General features: G+C 43.2%; 7 protein-coding genes across 9 annotated transcripts; 3 read left to right on the plus strand and 4 right to left on the minus strand.

The window, feature by feature from the left end:
* Positions 1 to 8: 8 nt before the first annotated feature.
* LOC6506234 (protein MIX23) lies at positions 9 to 1,098 on the plus strand. The gene is made up of 4 exons (XM_001958258.4): positions 9 to 158; positions 218 to 364; positions 432 to 554; positions 618 to 1,098. The coding sequence occupies exons 1-4, from the start codon at positions 123 to 125 to the stop codon at positions 720 to 722; spliced, it is 411 nt and encodes a 136-aa protein (XP_001958294.1). The 5' UTR covers positions 9 to 122; the 3' UTR covers positions 723 to 1,098.
* LOC6493715 (DNA repair protein SWI5 homolog) lies at positions 1,094 to 1,353 on the minus strand. The gene has a single exon (XM_001958257.4). It carries the CDS (start codon positions 1,351 to 1,353, stop codon positions 1,126 to 1,128), a length of 228 nt encoding a protein of 75 aa, XP_001958293.1. The 3' UTR covers positions 1,094 to 1,125.
* Positions 1,354 to 1,399: 46 nt separating this feature from the next.
* Positions 1,400 to 4,718, plus strand: LOC6506235 (importin subunit alpha-7). Of its 2 annotated transcripts, none has more exons than XM_014909199.3 (6): positions 1,400 to 1,528; positions 2,227 to 2,447; positions 2,508 to 3,007; positions 3,070 to 3,333; positions 3,396 to 3,895; positions 3,952 to 4,718. In XM_014909199.3, the coding sequence occupies exons 2-6, from the start codon at positions 2,250 to 2,252 to the stop codon at positions 4,131 to 4,133; spliced, it is 1,644 nt and encodes a 547-aa protein (XP_014764685.1). In that variant the 5' UTR covers positions 1,400 to 1,528; positions 2,227 to 2,249; the 3' UTR covers positions 4,134 to 4,718. The 2 variants fall into 2 exon arrangements, with proteins under 2 accessions (XP_014764685.1, XP_001958292.1); XM_001958256.4 differs by having other exon boundaries at positions 1,440 to 1,533.
* On the minus strand, positions 4,526 to 7,378 carry LOC6493714 (probable cytochrome P450 305a1). Its single transcript, XM_001958255.4, has 3 exons — positions 7,226 to 7,378; positions 6,244 to 6,281; positions 4,526 to 6,139 (listed from the first exon to the last, which is right to left on the minus strand). The coding sequence occupies exons 1-3, from the start codon at positions 7,317 to 7,319 to the stop codon at positions 4,763 to 4,765; spliced, it is 1,509 nt and encodes a 502-aa protein (XP_001958291.1). The 5' UTR covers positions 7,320 to 7,378; the 3' UTR covers positions 4,526 to 4,762.
* LOC6493713 (protein cycle) lies at positions 7,310 to 10,036 on the minus strand. The gene is made up of 5 exons (XM_001958254.4): positions 9,878 to 10,036; positions 9,550 to 9,624; positions 8,865 to 9,319; positions 8,380 to 8,806; positions 7,310 to 8,300 (listed from the first exon to the last, which is right to left on the minus strand). Exons 1-5 carry the CDS (start codon positions 9,895 to 9,897, stop codon positions 8,039 to 8,041), a joined length of 1,239 nt encoding a protein of 412 aa, XP_001958290.1. The 5' UTR covers positions 9,898 to 10,036; the 3' UTR covers positions 7,310 to 8,038.
* Positions 10,037 to 10,134: 98 nt separating this feature from the next.
* On the minus strand, positions 10,135 to 13,038 carry LOC6493712 (acidic fibroblast growth factor intracellular-binding protein). Its single transcript, XM_001958253.4, has 10 exons — positions 12,982 to 13,038; positions 11,782 to 11,787; positions 11,648 to 11,726; positions 11,277 to 11,595; positions 11,106 to 11,213; positions 10,918 to 11,050; positions 10,765 to 10,865; positions 10,640 to 10,708; positions 10,400 to 10,585; positions 10,135 to 10,343 (listed from the first exon to the last, which is right to left on the minus strand). The coding sequence occupies exons 1-10, from the start codon at positions 13,021 to 13,023 to the stop codon at positions 10,265 to 10,267; spliced, it is 1,122 nt and encodes a 373-aa protein (XP_001958289.3). The 5' UTR covers positions 13,024 to 13,038; the 3' UTR covers positions 10,135 to 10,264.
* Positions 12,044 to 15,120, plus strand: LOC6506236 (deformed epidermal autoregulatory factor 1). Of its 2 annotated transcripts, none has more exons than XM_001958252.4 (4): positions 12,044 to 12,554; positions 13,120 to 13,939; positions 14,188 to 14,813; positions 14,883 to 15,120. In XM_001958252.4, the coding sequence occupies exons 1-4, from the start codon at positions 12,420 to 12,422 to the stop codon at positions 15,051 to 15,053; spliced, it is 1,752 nt and encodes a 583-aa protein (XP_001958288.1). In that variant the 5' UTR covers positions 12,044 to 12,419; the 3' UTR covers positions 15,054 to 15,120. The 2 variants fall into 2 exon arrangements, with proteins under 2 accessions (XP_001958288.1, XP_014764686.1); XM_014909200.3 differs by having other exon boundaries at positions 12,045 to 12,554; positions 13,120 to 13,948.
* Positions 15,121 to 16,434: the final 1,314 nt, after the last annotated feature.

Below are 16,434 nucleotides of genomic sequence, written 5' to 3' on the forward strand. Positions count from 1 at the left end.
CGATATTTACCCCAGGTGGCAACACGAGCTCCTGGCACATTGCGCCGGCTATTTTTACATATAGAACAGCGATTTGTTATTATTATTTTAAACCGTTTTTCGCCAATACTCAGTTGTTACCAATGGCCGTATCATGCTTAGACTTCCTCGGCTTTCAGGTGAGGTTATTGGGAAATATCAAATTTGTTTGCTTCTACATTGGAACATATGTCAACAGGAGGCCCTGAAGAAAATGCGAGATGTTGACGACAAAATTATTTATGCTCTAAATGCCTTGCCAACAGAGTCGTTCAAGGGTCAGGTGAACAGCGAGAGCACGTGCCGGGATCTATACTCCAAGCTTCAGAAGTCTCACCTCTCCCGGGTAACTCCTCCCTTATGCTTTCGCCTGCAGATCTTCTAAAGCTATGTATGTAAATCCATCCATTCAGCAAGATAACATACGCAGTTGCATAACCCTGTCGGCAAACAATCTGAAGCAGCTCCGCGAGCAAAGGCAAGCCAATCCGGATGACATAGACACGGACAGCAAATTTAAGGCTGAACAGCGGAAAGTAATAAAAAAGCCACTAACAAACTAATAATAAACTGAGGAACTAATGATCCTTCCCTTACAGTTGCGGGTTCTCCAAGCCGAGCTCAACGTGGAGGATATCATTAAAGAGCGCACCTATAAGGCGTTCAACGAGCGCTGCAGGACATACTTCCATGCAGGACAATAGGTACTTCTTTTGAGTACTGTCTGGTGCAATGATCACAGTCTAGTTTTAAGTGGAATTTTTAGTGGTTAGCAAAAGGAACTGCCCAGCCAGAAGGCATTTACTAGAACCTGTGGTTTTTATTTTGAAAAAGAGAGTACATGAAGACTATATAAAAAAAAAACTATATACTTTGTATTCTTAACTTAACCGCTTCTAAATTTTATTTATTGCTACTTTTTGCAAAAAAATAAAATTGGGGAATAAATTCATAATTTCCAATCCTCGACGGTAATCAAGAAGGAACACTTATAGCTTGTATATCATCGATCGTTTAGTTTTCGAAATTTCAACGTCATTTTCTTATGCTTTTATAAACGAAAAACTGCATAATATGGAAGCTTAATATTGTTTATTCGAGCATATTTCATTCGACGATTGGAAGGTTGTACGAGGCGTAAAGAGATCGGACAGGAACCCCTTTCATAGTGGCCAAAGCACCCAGGACAATTTGTGTCGCATCCTTGAGGTCGTTGTATTCGTGAAGCAACTCAATGGTTTCTTTTTGTCGGGAAACGGCGTTCTCGTCGACGGGTGTGGTTTCCTTGCGCTTGCTTGCATTGTTTTTACGGGGCTTCTTTTTAGAATTTTTCATAATTACGCTGGAATAAAATTAAAACTTGAATTCCGGGCTATCGCTATCGAATGCATCAGCTGTGATGCACTCAGTGTCCAACAGTACGGCAACGCTGTTCGTCAAAACGTGTAAAATTTCCTGCTGCTCTTTGGATGATTAAAAACACAGAAAAGGAAAGGATTACTCAGCACAGGTAAGGTGTGGATGCATCAACCATATAAGTGTATTTCTGCTCCCGAAAAATGTATTTTCAAACTGCAGGTGTGTGTCCGCTTCAGATTAAATTCCTCAGTGCTGACCTAAGCCCGCACACTCACACGCACACGGGCACACATATTAAAATGTGAAAGTGTTATGATTGTTCATATTGCTAGGAAATCTGAAAAGTTCATTAAATGCCATTCTATGCACAATGAAAATGAACCAGAAAATTGCCAAAATAAATCCTTGAGACAGCTTTTAATTTTTGTATGCCCAGTTGGCATAGTACCCTGTTTTTTTCTTTAAAAACGTTATCTTACTATACATTTTTGAAAACGGGAAGTATATTTTCGCCAGAGTTCTTATAGTATATCCTTATACAGATAATTTATCTTCTGATCTGGCACAGTTTTCTTTCCTGATCTCGCCAGATTATCTAAGCCTTTCTAAATAAAGAAGAAACGCAGAAGTTATTGTTTTAAATTTCTGAAATAAGGAAACTTAGAATCCTCTTTATGACATGAAACTTTTCAATCTATGTACATATATAGCATTGAAATTAGATTTGGGTATATGCCAACAGTAGGTTATCCCAGTTCTCAGTATCTGCCACGAAATCTACTTGGAACCTGGTATACTGTTCCATGTTTTAAAACGTTATTAAAGTTTTGGTGTAATATTATATTCTAGCCTCGAAATTGCCAGACGACAAAATGTCCACCACCCACAAGCAGCGCTACAAAAATGCCGCCCTGGACTCCACTGAGATGCGCCGGCGTCGCGAGGAGGTCGGAATTCAGCTTCGAAAGACTAAGCGGGAGCAGCACCTTTTCAAGCGCCGTAATGTGGTCTTGGAGCCAGCCACATCGTCGATGTCTACCGGAATGGATAGCAGCACTAGCCAAGAGCAGGTAAGTCGACAGTAGGCAGACGTCGTGCAACCCATTGAGTTACCTTATCCTTGTGTATAGGTCGCGGACATGAACATGGCGGACAGTAGCACCGGACAAACTCCATTCGTAGGACATTTGGATGTGGCCGGCGGAAGCGGAGCTCAGGTCTCGGCGATCAGCGATGAGATGATTGCAATGCTTTATACCGGCAAGGAAACCGACCAGCTGGAGTCAACACAGAGATTCCGTAAGCTGCTCTCCCGCGACCCCAACCCGCCCATCGAGGAGGTTATTCAGAAGGGGATTGTGCCGCAGTTTGTGACCTTTCTACGAAACAGCACCAACGCGACATTGCAGTTCGAGGCCGCTTGGACGCTGACCAACATCGCTTCCGGCACATCGCAGCAAACCAAGGTCGTCATCGAAGCCGGGGCTGTGCCTATATTCATAGATTTGTTAGCCAGTCCCCACGACGATGTCCAAGAGCAGGCCGTGTGGGCTCTTGGCAATATAGCCGGCGACTCACCCCTGTGCCGTGACCATCTTCTCAATTCCGGCATATTAACGCCACTCCTGCAGTAAGTGCAGTGTTCTCCCCTAACATAATTTCTTGTTAAAAACTAATTTCGTTGTTTTTTAGTGTGCTAACTAATTCTGAACGCATTACAATGATACGCAATGCGGTATGGACCTTATCGAATTTGTGCCGTGGCAAAAACCCGCCGGCAGACTTTTCAAAAATAATCCACGGTCTGCCCATTCTGGCACGCCTTTTAAACTACACCGATGTGGACGTACTCAGCGATACATGCTGGGCCATAAGCTACCTATCCGATGGACCGAACGAAAAAATTCAGGCTGTTATTGATGCGGGCGTTTGCCGACGCCTGGTTGAGCTACTTCTGTATGTACTCGTTTGACTCGATGCGTATTTTTCAAAAAAGTAATTCGTTTGTTTTTTTACAGACATCCGCAGCAAAATGTTAGCACAGCCGCACTAAGAGCAGTGGGAAACATCGTCACTGGTGATGACCAGCAGACCCAGGTTGTTTTGAACTATAACGTTCTGCCCTGCATAAGTCACCTGCTGCTTTCCCAAACGGAGACAATTAAGAAGGAATCTTGCTGGACTATCTCTAACATCGCCGCCGGAAACAGGGAGCAGATCCAAGCCATAATCAACGCCAACATATTCCCCCTGCTCATGGTCATTATGCAGACAGCAGACTTCAAGACCCGCAAAGAGGCCGCTTGGGCCATTACCAATGCAACAAGTAGTGGTACCTCCGAGCAAATTCACTATCTTGTCGAAGTGGGCTGTGTGCCACCCATGTGTGATTTCCTCACCGTTGTCGACTCTGATATAGTTCAAGTGGCGCTGAACGCGTTAGAGAATATATTAAAAGCAGGTGAAAAGTTCCAGGTGCGACCAAATCCATACGCCATGGCCATCGAGGAGTGTGGTGGTAAGTAGTATTTTAATTTGTACCTGAACCTGGCTTTAATTGATTTTATTTTCTAGGTCTGGACAAGATCGAGTATCTGCAGGCGCATGAAAACCGTGACATCTATCACAAATCCTTTTACATCATTGAGCAGTACTTCGGAAACGAAGAAGAAGACCCTCGCGTGGCCCCAGAGGCTGGTAGTCAGCAATTTGAGTTTAAACCGGATAATATGCCCAGTAGCGGTTATAACTTTTAGCACATTACCGACAAGTTTCATGTGCAAATTCTTTAATCACGAACACATAGCACACAACAGAAAATTATGGCGAACCATACCGCCTGCCACGCCTTGACAGAAATGCAGGACAAATGAAAATTCAAGGGATAAAACGAAATGCGCCCAGGAAGGGCAGTCACTAATAGCATTTAAGAAGTTGGTGGGGCCCGTTATTATTTCATTAGTTTTTTTTTATATACTCGGCTGCACATTGTATCTGCGATTATATTTTTCGTTTTTTTTTGTCCTGGACCAGTCATGACCATTACTCAAGCATTTCTCCAGCTGGCGGAATCGCTTCTACTTAGTTTATATGTACTAATTAAATGTGTTATACGATCTTATGTATATGTATTTACTTTCATTTTGAGTTTGTAAATATTTTATATTTTATTAAGCCCAATTTCGTTGAGAGCCTGACTTGGTGTTGTTATACATTCATATAAACACGCGTAATTTTACATTATTTTGTTACGAATAATCCATGAACAGAAATCTATGAACTTTTAAATGTTTAATTTAATTCAAACGAAAATTGAATAAAGAACAACAACCAGACCAGAATTATACGTGTATATCGTATCTACATCTATAAACTATGATAATATTTAGGTGCGCTTTACGAACTGCACTTTGTAGGGCTTTGGAGTAAGTGTGATTCCTGGAAGTAGTACCATAGACGGGGTTTCGCCCGCTGGCAGGATAATGTGGAAATTTTGAGCGATCTTCACCAGAAAGGAGAATATGCAGGCGCGGGCGAGGGCGTCTCCTAGACAACGACGTCTTCCCATTCCAAAGGGCATGAAAAACTCATCCTTGAAACACTTGCCATCTGCATTTAGGAATCGTTCAGGACGGAACTCGAGAGGATCGCCCCAGTGCTTAGCATCGAGATGCACGGATCGCAGGCCAATTAGGATAGTGGCGTTCTTCGGGATGTCGTAGCCACCAAGTTGGGTAGGCCACAAAGCCCGGCGGGGTCCTGTGATCGGGGTAATGTGGAAGAATCGCTGTACTTCCATTATGAAGGCATCCATATAGTCGAAGGACTCGCGTCGGCTAAGATGCGGAAAGGCATCTGTACTGGTCTTTTCCATGTTCGCGGAGACCTCGGCAAAAAGCTTATCTTGCACATCCTTCCGCATGGCCAGAACCATAAGAGCCAAGTTAATAGTGTTGCTGGTGGTTTGGGAGCCAGCAATGAAGAAGTCCAAAATGGTCATGACGAGCTGCGTTTCATTGAAGCTGCTGGTTTCGTCCCCATTGCTTTGCATCTCCTGCAAATATGCATAGATGAGATCCTCATCCCTGGGAGTCTGGTCTTTTTCGAGCTGACGACGGTGCTCCTCGATGGTGCCCATGAAGAAGCCGTAGAGTTCGGTGTTAAGCTGACGGATGAGATTGTAGCCGGTACGATCGGGAGCTACGTGTCGCAGCCAGGGGAACTGAGCCAGCAGCCCACCGCAGATGTCGAAGAGCTTGGAGCGCCGGTTCATGAGGTCAAGTAGCCTGTACAATGTGCTGTCCTCTTCGCTGACGATCCTCTTGCCGGCAATGAGACACCATAACACGTTGAGCACGCTCTGGGCCAGCCAGGTTACAGGCTCGATGGGTTCCTCTTGGGTGCGATTCAACTGTGACATCAGCTCCTCCGCCTCCCGCTCAATGTGCTGCTCCATTTGGCTCCGTCCGTATCCCACATGGCGCATCTGTTTCATCGCAAAGTTACGGTGTTCGTACCACAGCTTTCCGTCCGTGCAAGTAATACCTTTCCGGGTGCCCATCGTCCGTAAGCGGAGGAAGAAGTTATCCGGCCGGCCTTCATACACCTCCTGCAGCTGCACCTCGCGTACCATCTCATGGCCCAGAGCCACCACCACATACTCTTGGCCCAGCTTCAAGCCGAGCAGGTTGCTCTTATACTTCTCTGACCAGCGCTCGAAGAGGATATGCTGACCACCGAGGGCTCGGGCCTCTTTGCGAAACTGAAAGGTAATAGTTTGAACTAGATTATTCTAAAAATTCTATAAGCCTTAATCCATTGAAATATTTTTAATATTTTTGGTAAAAATGGCTCTTTAAAACATACCTGTAAGGTGTTACCAAGCCACGGAAGGAATCGGGGTCCTGTGAAGATAAGAAATATAATGATTTAAAAAATGCAAACATAGCATAGGATTAGTCAACATTAATTTTAAATAGTTGAAGTATTATCAAGTTAATTTATTAACAACCCATTGATTTGTTGATAAAGCTTAACTCGGCAATCACAGAGTTAAGAGTGAAATGCTTCTAATCTTATCGGTTCCACTAAAATTTGTCATTTCAATCTTTAAATCTGTTAGTTAGGCCACTTAGTTGTAGGCTTTTTCTTTAATATAAGTTATCTGGAAGGAACATGTGTATTTTTTTATGCATTTTTTTAATTAATAACTAGCATAATTAAACTGTTAAAGTTTAGGGAACATCTAATATTTTTGAATTTTATGACTAACCAAAAAATGCTTATAAAACCTTTTATTTTATTATGCAATATAGTCATGATTAGTAACTTTTTTCTTTTCCAATTAAGGAACTAAAAAATAGATTTTTGATTGTAATCTTGGTTTGGCAATTTCAGGCCATTTCAAGCGCAATTACTTGTCTAATGAATAATCGGGAATGCGATTTATAAATCAGCTAGGCCCTTGTTAATGGAAAACAATTCAGACCAGTTAGGCAGGGTGTCAGAAATGTGTGACGATGCTATCAATGAGATCTATTTGCATGCCAGACGCGAGTCTTGCCACCTGTACAATTGTCCGCTGTCCATTACAAGTTGCTAATTAGCTACCCATTTGAGAGTGGGGCAGGTCGTATGTCTGTGGGTCTATCCTCTACCTATTTAGCTAATTTTCAGAGTTTAAGTGCAATAAATTTTATAGGAACTTCAATCTTTAACCAGTAGCATATTTTCTTCACTAAAACTTTATTTCTTATCTATGGGAATTCTCCGACGAACACACAATGAAATTCTTTTATATCCCTTCCGGTAGAATAAGGGTTCATGTTAAATTTCATAAGAGCCTTACCTGGGGGAAAGTTCTTGGGCCGCCGCATGGACTTGAAGAGTGAATAGATCACGAATCCCACTAGGATCGTACTCAGAAATATGAGGGCACTCATTTCAATAAAACTTGATTGGACGGCGAAAACTAAAACGATACCGAAACCCGAAACCCGAAACGATGCCTTTATCCGCGTAAATAATGATTTAATAGGGGAGGGTGGAGAGCCACAATGCCAGAGCGTCCGAACACGACGCCAGCTCTATGCCAACTAATTTCGAATCCGGCGATTGAGACAGCAAAAGCAACAGACCCAGACCCAGACCCAGGCCAATCCCACGCGCCTGGTCCGCCGCCTCTTTATGGGGGTCTATTGATAGTGCAGGCAAAAAAGAAATAAATAAAATAACAAAAATCAGGCGAAAAAGCCCGTCTCACTTGATAAACCAAATAAACCGACACACATGTCGGCCCAGGTACATATAACTACACATATAAGTAAGTAGTTATGTGCCCAAAGAAATTCGAGCAACGATCACGTCCAAAACGTGCTTGGCTAAGAACTATTTTTTCTTTTGTTTATTCGCTACCAGCGTTCTCTTCTACAATTATGGGGTATCATGGAGTATCAGAGAACAATAACGAAAACGTGATTGAACGGAGAACGCCATTCGAGAGAAATTACAATTTGGTTTTACTTTAATTAAATTATTTTGGTACAAAAGGAATGGCTTATCAGAATAAGAGTTTGTACATCATATGAAATATTACTCAACTCCGGGCGATGATCTTTGGGAATGTAATCGAATGCATAGTTCGTTTCATTTTCTAATAGCTCTATAGAAACACCGAGTTTTTGGCAATTATGTAGTCAATTTCGTTTGTCCAGGGATTTTTGAAAGCCCGCCATTCGCTCTGAAGTTGGATGAAACTATTATCCTTGCAACGGAATCGATAGACCTGCGTGGTAACCTTCTCTGGAACCTGCATAACCATTTTGTGAGACTCCATCAAGGCGGCGATGTCTTCGTTATGAAAGTACTCGTAAAAGCTGGTGCCTAGGATCTCTTGGGGAAGGAATCCTATCACGAGGGTGGCACTGTTGGAAAAGAAGCAATATTGCAGTTACTCCCAAAATAATATATTACTAATATAAGATTAATTCCAATTCAACATACCGCTGGTCGATGAAAAGGAATTTGCCCTCCCCAGAGTGCCGGGATATGAAGAGCACGTGTCGAATGTTGGGATGATTGTCCAGCGAGGCAGGAACTGTGGAGTTATGAACGTTCGGTGGGATGCGACCAATGGCCACCAGGCACGACAGATTAGTCGTTTGCTCATCACTGTCACCATCCTGATCCTCGTCTTTGATGGGTGTCCAGGACTTGAGGTAGCCCGTACATTGGATAACACGATATTTATGGCCCGTACTCAACTTGGACTTTCGCTTCGTAGAACTGCGCGAACTGGATGAGGTGTCCGATTCCTCCTTGATCTGGTTGTTGGTGGCCCGCAGTTTCATGCGACAGAAGAAGGAACGCCGGGCGCCAGGACACAATCGGCACAGACTTTGCGGCACGTCTGTTTTTACGGGCAACATGGCTTCACGGAGAAAATCCTTTAGCTTTAAGGAAATTTTGGATTCAAAATATTCACTTACTCTTTGCATCGATGAGTCGCTCCCTAGGACACTGGTCCAGCGATGAAAGCTGCTCCTTCACCTTTCCAATGTCCTTGGGGTGTAGGACATCGAACCAGCTCTGTCCCAGCAGCTCCGCCTGAGTGCAGTTGAGCACATTGGACACTGATTCGGAGACATAAAGGATGCGACCCCTATCACAACCCACCACGAAAAGAAACCCTTCCGAGGCCTGCAGGATGATCATCTTAAGCTCCTGGTCGGAGAGAAAACTGGGCCGGTAGTCGGAAACATTGAAGGGATGAAGGCTGCCGCTTCCGCGTATCCCACGCAGGTGCTGTACCGCCATTCGGAGAACTGTAAGCTTGTCCAGCTTCCGCTGCATGGCATAGCACATGGGGATCATGGAGGAGAGCTCATTGATGTAAGTATTCATCTTATCCCGACGCCGTTTCTCGATCTCACTGTGATTTTGTCTGCCACAAGTTAATGATGAGATTTAGTTATATTATTACACTAAAAATTATTAGGTAAATTACTTAATTAATCTAATCTATTAAAACTATCTACTACTAATTTAAATTTTTTCAAATTTAGAAAAATTAAATAATTATTTCTAATTTTTTTAATTATTTTTAATTGTATTATAAACATGAATTGTGTTTTTTAATTGCGGAAATTTTTGTGCCGCTAGAGCCATTCTTACTTTCGATTTTCATCCGAAGTCCTCGCAGATTTCTCCTCGTCGAACGTTTCATCCTCAATCTCGTCCAGATTTTCGCTGAAATTATAATTTAAGCTATTGTAAATAAGGAGGGCTAAGAAAAAACCACCCCATTGAGTGTCTGGAAGTGATTGCCAATGTAACGGGAGTCAACTGTTGCTCGCTTTTCCTTTTGCACCCACCTGGGCGCACACTAGCACACATCCCGTGGGTGTGCGTATCTATGTGCCTGCGGATGTGCTGTGGTGTGAGTGCTCGACTCAAAACGCACAGCTTTATGTAATTGGCAATGCACTTTTCTGGTACTTACCAAAACTCTGACATTTCCATTGCCAAATTTAAACGAAGTAAGGTGTTACTTTTTTCTTATCGGTTGCAGCAGATTTGAATTTGTTTACTAACAATATCTAGCAAACGGGAAGAAACTGCAGTAGAGCTGGAAGCAAAGTAGCTTTTAGAATCGATACATCGATACCTTTAGAACTTTGAGAACTATTGTTCTAAAAATTGATAACTTTTTAAGGTATGGTGTTATTATTTTAATTTTTTTTAAAACCCATTTAAAACTCGGTTAATTGTTTCCATGTTTATTTTTTATGTTCTACACATATCATATACAAGATAGCACAACACGAATAAAAACGAACAAACAATAAATACATAAAAAATAAATCTTTAAACTTAACTTAATCACAGCTTAAATGTGATACATTTTATCCAAGCATATCGTAATAACCTGCATGTACCGGTCCCAAAGGCATCGAGTCTCTTGATCCCTGCAATTAAAAATAGATTATTGCCATATCCAAATTAAAAATGTGTGTCCGCTTGCCTAGATATCTCCAAATCCAACACGCTCTGAGTAATGGACGCCAAGAACTTATTCACCTGCTCACGATTCCAGCCATTCTGACGCCAAGGATCAATTAACTTTTCGCACAGATCGACAAACAAATCTCGTAGCTCGCGGTTTCGATGCAAGTTGCAGGCAATTGTGATTAATGCGCGCCAATATGAACTTGAGAAAAAACAATCAACATCAAATAGTTGAATGGGAAAATTATATACCCACCGAAAGTTTGTGTCCAGTTCGTGAAAGGCTCTTTCTAGAAGTACTGGCTTAAGACGTAAGCAAACGAGACTAAAATAGATCATTAAGTTTAATTAGCTTTTTTAAATTAAGAACATTTCCCTTACTGTTTGATTTCCTTTTCCTTGTCCAGGAGGCAGCGCAGTTCACGTAAATCTAAAAGGAATTCCTTGTCCATTTCTGTGTCATAATATTCCGGACCTGTGTGCTGCAAGAAAAGGATAAGCTATACAGATATTTTCAAAAAAATTAGTTCTTACCTGGTACGTATATGTCCAGTATATCATTATAGCGTGGGAACAGGTCAAGAGATCACTGAAACTTAAGTACTGCAGTTTCTTTTTTGTCGTTTCAAAGCGCAAACAGGCAAGGAACACAATGCAGGCGTACTTTCTAAAATAAAAAGGATATTATAAAATGACGGTGCTTGGAATTAGGCAACACCTACTTGGCTAGATCGTTGGATATGAAGAAGTGCTGCTTTATGTTGTTAGTCAATGTGCCAGGCATCTCCTCAACGGCCTTGAATATGCGCTTCACATTATCGAACTGTCTCCTGTCGAGAATAAAAACTCATTGTAAATCCATGTACAATAAAACGCTTGACAAATTCACTTACCGGACTGACTTCAGCTTCACGCACGTCTTCTCAGCTACCTCGTCCAGATCCTTGCGGTATCGAGACGATAGTTTCTTTCCAAGAATCTCGCGGGCCACCACATCGTCAATGGAGTAATACTTTTCGGTTATCAAATCACGGACATGTGGCTCCAATTGGAAACATGACTGCTCCATTAATTTTGTGGGTGCGTTTAAGTAAAGCTCAATGAGTGAGTAGGTGCGATAGTGGTCCAGTACATCGGAGGCAATGAGATCGCTTGGTGCACCCATAGAGTGTCCAAATCCCTTCTGTTTCAGGTAGGTTACTGCTTCGCTGGCTGATAGGGAACTTTTGTTAAATTGTTAAAGATTACTGCATGCATGACTTACAGGAGAAGCCCTCGATCCATAGCTGATAAATCTCTGGATCCACAAGAGTGTAGTTGCTAATAAAAACATCCACATCAGCCTGAAAGTTTAATAGTTTTATGAAAAACCCTTGAGAAAACACTAAAGTGGATTACCATTTTCTGTTGTTTACATCAATAGTAAGTAGACGGACGATAATATTAGAGATGTGACATGGAGTATTGAATGAAATTAAGAAAAAAAATAGTTATTAATTAAAATGTTGTTGCATATACAGTTAATTGTTCAAAATATCACATTTTATGATCTTAAAATCTTAGAAAACCATTTAATTTTTTAAAATAGTTAATAATTGTGTTCCATGGAACACAGTCAAAAGCTGAATTATACGAAACTAAACTATCGATTATATAATTCACACTATCGATAACTGCAACGCGCACGGCAACTCTAGTTATCATGAGGAAGAAGAGGAGGATATCAACTTTTGGAGACGAAATTTTGTAAAGTTTAGCTTAAAAAATGTAAATTGCAATGAACTAAGCTCTGTAAATAGTGCAATGCAACGTAAACGTACACAACACGCACTGCGCATGTGAACGGGGTGCGCGGGAAAAAGCGGATCGCGCCGCAACGGCAACATCAGAAATAACAACAACAACAACACAGTTAAATCGTATCCAATTGCAAGTTGCATTCGCAACTAGATGCATCTTATAGCATAAAACCCAAATACTAGTTAGCCAAACAAGTGAAAGTGATAAAGAGTGCGCGCCTGGCACAGCGATATAATATGGAACAGGTCGACTCCTCAACCGAGCTGCACCTGAATAGGAAAGATCTAGCCGCGCTGACCGACGACGTGCGCGACGTTGTGAAGGAAGAGGTGATACTAGAGAGTCCGGGCCATCACCACAATCACCATCAGGTAAGGAAACAACATTGGCATTGGCGGGGTGACTGTGCGAACGAATGCGAGTGCGGTTCTGGTTCCAGGCTTCGGTAATGGAGCTGGAGCTGGATCTGGATCGGAGTGTGCTCCGCTTTGCTCTGCGCAGTTGTGGAAAGTGGGTGGTTGGGGTGATGGCGATGGCGATGGGGGGGCATCATCGGGGCGGAGTGGGTGGCGCAACAAAAATGCGCGCGGTGCTTGCGCCCTACGAACTGACTGCTTCTTCATAGCTCCATGCCATGCGACCCACTAGGCCATCGCTAGCCCAACCCCCACTGAAGCCCGCCACTCGCCCGCCACTCGCTCGCCACACGCCACCCACCACCCTCACCCCATTGCTTTTGTGGCGCAAATTGTTGTGTATACCGATTTTCATTTTTCCCATGCTGTGTTGTTTACTTACATTCGAATTTTCCTCATCGACTCCTGATAAATCACAACGCATCGCGTCAAATTAAATCGGAAACAAAATCAATTGGCGCTGGAAACTATTTCGAATACATGTGACGACCGTGGGAATATGTGCGCAATGGTAATGCAGTTGGACTCAAAGGTTCGCATGGTCACATCCTCCTCGAACGACAACAGCGGCAGCGGCGGCGGTGCTTCTGGCGGCGGAGCAGGCGGTCCTGGTACTGCGGGAGGCGGCGGAGGCGTTGTATCTGTTCCAGTCTCACTGCCCATCGGATCAATGATAACCGGCACCACCTTTAATGTGATCACGCCCGACCAGCTGCCCCACTTTAAGCCGATGCTGTGCGTCGATAACAATGGCTACCTGTCTGGCAGCACAGTCAGTATGGGCAACGACCTCAAGACGATCGTTATCCAGCAGCAGACGCAGCCCGGTGCCGGCGGTGGTGGAGCTGGTGGCGGCGGGAACGGCGGCGCCAACAGTGCAGGCACCAACACAACCGCCACCAATACCATCGGTCTCAATCACGATGGCTCCGGGAGCAACAACAGCCACGACAGCCTTGCCACACTGGAGCACACGCACACTGGGGCAGGTAATGGCGGGGCCGGTGGAGGCGGCGGCGGCGGCAATACAGGCTCCACCGGCTGGCAAGAGAACTCGTCCACCCAGCACATGGAGGTCTTCCAGATCCGATGCAAAACCACCTGCGCCGAGCTCTACCGCAGCAAGCTGGGATCCGGCGGTCGTGGACGGTGCGTTAAATACAAGGATAAATGGCACACGCCCAGTGAATTCGAGCATATATGCGGCCGGGGCTCTAGCAAGGATTGGAAGAGATCCATTAAGTACGGAGGGAAGTCGCTTCAGTCCCTCATAGACGAGGGAACGCTCACGCCGCACGCGACCAACTGCAGCTGCACGGTCTGCTGTGACGACGAAGCAGGTGAGTCAGGTGAGACGACATCAACAACTATTCACACCTGACCACACAATACAGTGAACTCGAGCACAACCGAATATTGTTGGTGAACTTTAAATGGCCAATAAGTGATTTCCGAAAATGAAATAAGAGTTTCAGTTCCCTAATTCCACTTATTGTAATTCTTTGATGCCGGTTATGCTGAGTTCACTGTGTACGGCCACTTTTTATAAGTTACTTTCCTAACTTCCATTCCCCAAAATCCTTTCTAGCATCCGGTCCAGTGCGTCTCTTCACGCCCTACAAGCGACGGAAGCGAAATCAAACCGATCTCGACATGGAGCCTGGACCAAAACGCAAGAGGAATACCCATCACAGCAACAACAACAATAGCAACACTAACAACAACAATACGAGCGGAAGCGGCGCCAACAACAGTGTCGACGTTTCTGCTGCTGTAGCAGCGGCAACTGCCAATGTTGTGGACGAGAATAACATGTTCCTGGAGGAGAACATCACGTCAAAGGACGAACCGTGGGCGGAATTGAACGACAGCCTGGGCACCTCCACCGAACTGGTCGACCAGTCGCAGATGGGGAATACCTACGAGCGCGAAACGTATGTGGTGAACATTAACGACGGGTCCTCCATCGCCGTCCTGGACACTAGCCAATCGTTGAAAAACATTGAGCACGTCTACTGCACAATGGTGAAGGCGACCAACGACTTCAAGCGCCTGCTGAACGACATGAAACAGACCTACGAGCGCCGCATAGAGGTCCTGCAAAAGGAGCGCGACGCAGCGGTGAGTGCGATGCGTGTCCAGGTGCACGCCGATATCGACGATCCCAATATATCTGGCTCCCTGCATGGCAACGAGATCATATCCGCAAAGAAGGTGAGTTTAATCATATTTAACTGAAATAGTAACGTTCTAAGATGGTTTTCAATTATTTCTTTGCGATAGTGCGCCAACTGTAATCGAGAAGCTCTGGCAGAATGCTCCCTGTGCCGGAAGACGCCGTATTGTTCAGAATTCTGCCAGCGCAAGGATTGGAATGCTCATCAGGTGGAGTGCACAAGAAATCCACAAACGACAACGCAACAGGTTATGCTGTTGATCGATGATCAGTCCTAAGGAACGTAACGAATTGTACATACAAATTTTACTACTAAATAATACGATTATATAAAGTTCCCCTCAATCCTTACTGTACGATCCAGGCCAACCCCGAATCCCCGAATCCCTAAATACCCAATACCCCTGCCTTGAGCCCACTTCCACTCCTTAGATACCCATGAGCAGTCTGCATCCTCTTAGAATTATGTTCTATATTAATGTAACTCTTAACTTACATATAACTATATAAATATATATACATTTTACTATTGAACGTAGGTCAAGCCAGCAAAAAAAAAAAAAAATAATAAAAAAAGATACAAAAAATAAGCGAATTGAGGAGAAGAGAAAAAAAAGAGTAAAACGTAGCAATCGAAAATCAAAGCAAGTGCAAAGGCGTAGATAATTAATTAAGCTACGATTTGAAAGTAAAAGAACCTAAAGCGATTACTTGTAATTCAATTTAAATTAAATTAAATTAAATTAATAATAGTTGCAAAGCGCATAGCATAACTAACAAGACAAGAGACCCTCCACCCATCCTCTTCCCCGCACTCCATCACACGAAACGAACCCAAAACCTACACTAACCAACAAAACACAACACAACACAACACACAGTAATGGAAACGAAAGGAAAACTTAAAATTCTGAAATTACCATACATATTTGTCTATGTATACATTTTTCATTAGACTCTAAGCGCATAGTTAAACTTTTAACATTTTACCATTATAATTTTACGGATTCTACTGCCCGTTACAAGCATCCAATAAAGATTTCAAAAACAAAACCCACAAATATACTTCAGTATGCGATAAACTGAAACCACAATTCACTCAAAAAAACCTCCAACCTCCCCGATACGGGAAAATATCCGTAATCGAACCGAAATGTAAACAAACAAATGATAAAAGAACATTAAATCAAAGAGAAAAAATAGCAAAAGGAGAGCAATTTGCAATTATTTAGCTGTGTGTATATGTGTCTCGTAGGGTTTTTAACCCTTTCAGTCCCAGTTTGTAAAGATTTTTGCCTTCTGCGTACCGTCTGAGTCGTCCCGTTGGTGTAACAATTCTAATAGTCTTAGTCCCCCATATGCTAATACATGCATTCATTTATGTAGAATATATATAAAATGATATCTTTAAACAACTAGCTATATATTCCGGTTCACGCACACACAACACACACACACACACACACCGCCTGATGCAGAGCAATTGAAATGCGAAATTTGAAATTTGAATTTCGAATTCGAATTTGAATTTCCGGCGCCCGTCTAAGTTCAACAATTTGAAATCTTTATTTTAATGTCTGTAATGGTTTCGGATGCTGCATTCAATTCAAAACCAAACAACGCTGTTCAACTACACCGCCACAAAATATCAATTGCATT

Source organism: Drosophila ananassae, chromosome 2R (assembly GCF_017639315.1).
Source record: "Drosophila ananassae strain 14024-0371.13 chromosome 2R, ASM1763931v2, whole genome shotgun sequence".
Lineage (NCBI taxonomy): Eukaryota > Metazoa > Arthropoda > Insecta > Diptera > Drosophilidae > Drosophila > Drosophila ananassae.

What these genes read in the sequence shown, in the direction of transcription:
- LOC6493713 (XM_001958254.4), bottom strand. Translation starts at nt 9,897, where the DNA reads ATGGAAATGTCAGAGTTTTG. An exon ending in GCGACTCATCGATGCAAAGA is followed by an intron (nt 8,807 to 8,864) that starts GTAAGTGAATAT and finishes TTCTCCGTGAAG; the next exon opens with CCATGTTGCCCGTAAAAACA. An exon ending in TTCCTTTTCATCGACCAGCG is followed by an intron (nt 8,301 to 8,379) that starts GTATGTTGAATT and finishes CTTTTCCAACAG; the next exon opens with TGCCACCCTCGTGATAGGAT.
- LOC6506235 (XM_014909199.3), top strand. Translation starts at nt 2,250, where the DNA reads ATGTCCACCACCCACAAGCAGCGCTACAAAAATGCCGCCCTGGACTCC. An exon ending in ATATTAACGCCACTCCTGCA is followed by an intron (nt 3,008 to 3,069) that starts GTAAGTGCAGTG and finishes GTTGTTTTTTAG; the next exon opens with TGTGCTAACTAATTCTGAAC. An exon ending in GGCCATCGAGGAGTGTGGTG is followed by an intron (nt 3,896 to 3,951) that starts GTAAGTAGTATT and finishes TTTATTTTCTAG; the next exon opens with GTCTGGACAAGATCGAGTAT.
- LOC6506236 (XM_014909200.3), top strand. Translation starts at nt 12,420, where the DNA reads ATGGAACAGGTCGACTCCTCAACCGAGCTGCACCTGAATAGGAAAGAT. An exon ending in CGACGAAGCAGGTGAGTCAG is followed by an intron (nt 13,949 to 14,187) that starts GTGAGACGACAT and finishes AATCCTTTCTAG; the next exon opens with CATCCGGTCCAGTGCGTCTC. An exon ending in AGATCATATCCGCAAAGAAG is followed by an intron (nt 14,814 to 14,882) that starts GTGAGTTTAATC and finishes TCTTTGCGATAG; the next exon opens with TGCGCCAACTGTAATCGAGA.
- LOC6493712 (XM_001958253.4), bottom strand. Translation starts at nt 13,023, where the DNA reads ATGCGTTGTGATTTATCAGGAGTCGATGAGGAAAATTCGAAT. An exon ending in GTGAAGCTGAAGTCAGTCCG is followed by an intron (nt 11,214 to 11,276) that starts GTAAGTGAATTT and finishes TATTCTCGACAG; the next exon opens with GAGACAGTTCGATAATGTGA. An exon ending in ACTGGACATATACGTACCAG is followed by an intron (nt 10,866 to 10,917) that starts GTAAGAACTAAT and finishes CTTTTCTTGCAG; the next exon opens with CACACAGGTCCGGAATATTA.
- LOC6506234 (XM_001958258.4), top strand. Translation starts at nt 123, where the DNA reads ATGGCCGTATCATGCTTAGACTTCCTCGGCTTTCAG. An exon ending in TAGACTTCCTCGGCTTTCAG is followed by an intron (nt 159 to 217) that starts GTGAGGTTATTG and finishes ATATGTCAACAG; the next exon opens with GAGGCCCTGAAGAAAATGCG. An exon ending in AGAAGTCTCACCTCTCCCGG is followed by an intron (nt 365 to 431) that starts GTAACTCCTCCC and finishes CCATCCATTCAG; the next exon opens with CAAGATAACATACGCAGTTG.
- LOC6493714 (XM_001958255.4), bottom strand. Translation starts at nt 7,319, where the DNA reads ATGAGTGCCCTCATATTTCTGAGTACGATCCTAGTGGGATTCGTGATC. An exon ending in GCCCAAGAACTTTCCCCCAG is followed by an intron (nt 6,282 to 7,225) that starts GTAAGGCTCTTA and finishes TTATCTTCACAG; the next exon opens with GACCCCGATTCCTTCCGTGG. An exon ending in GGCTTGGTAACACCTTACAG is followed by an intron (nt 6,140 to 6,243) that starts GTATGTTTTAAA and finishes ATTACCTTTCAG; the next exon opens with TTTCGCAAAGAGGCCCGAGC.
- LOC6493715 (XM_001958257.4), bottom strand. Translation starts at nt 1,353, where the DNA reads ATGAAAAATTCTAAAAAGAAGCCCCGTAAAAACAATGCAAGCAAGCGC.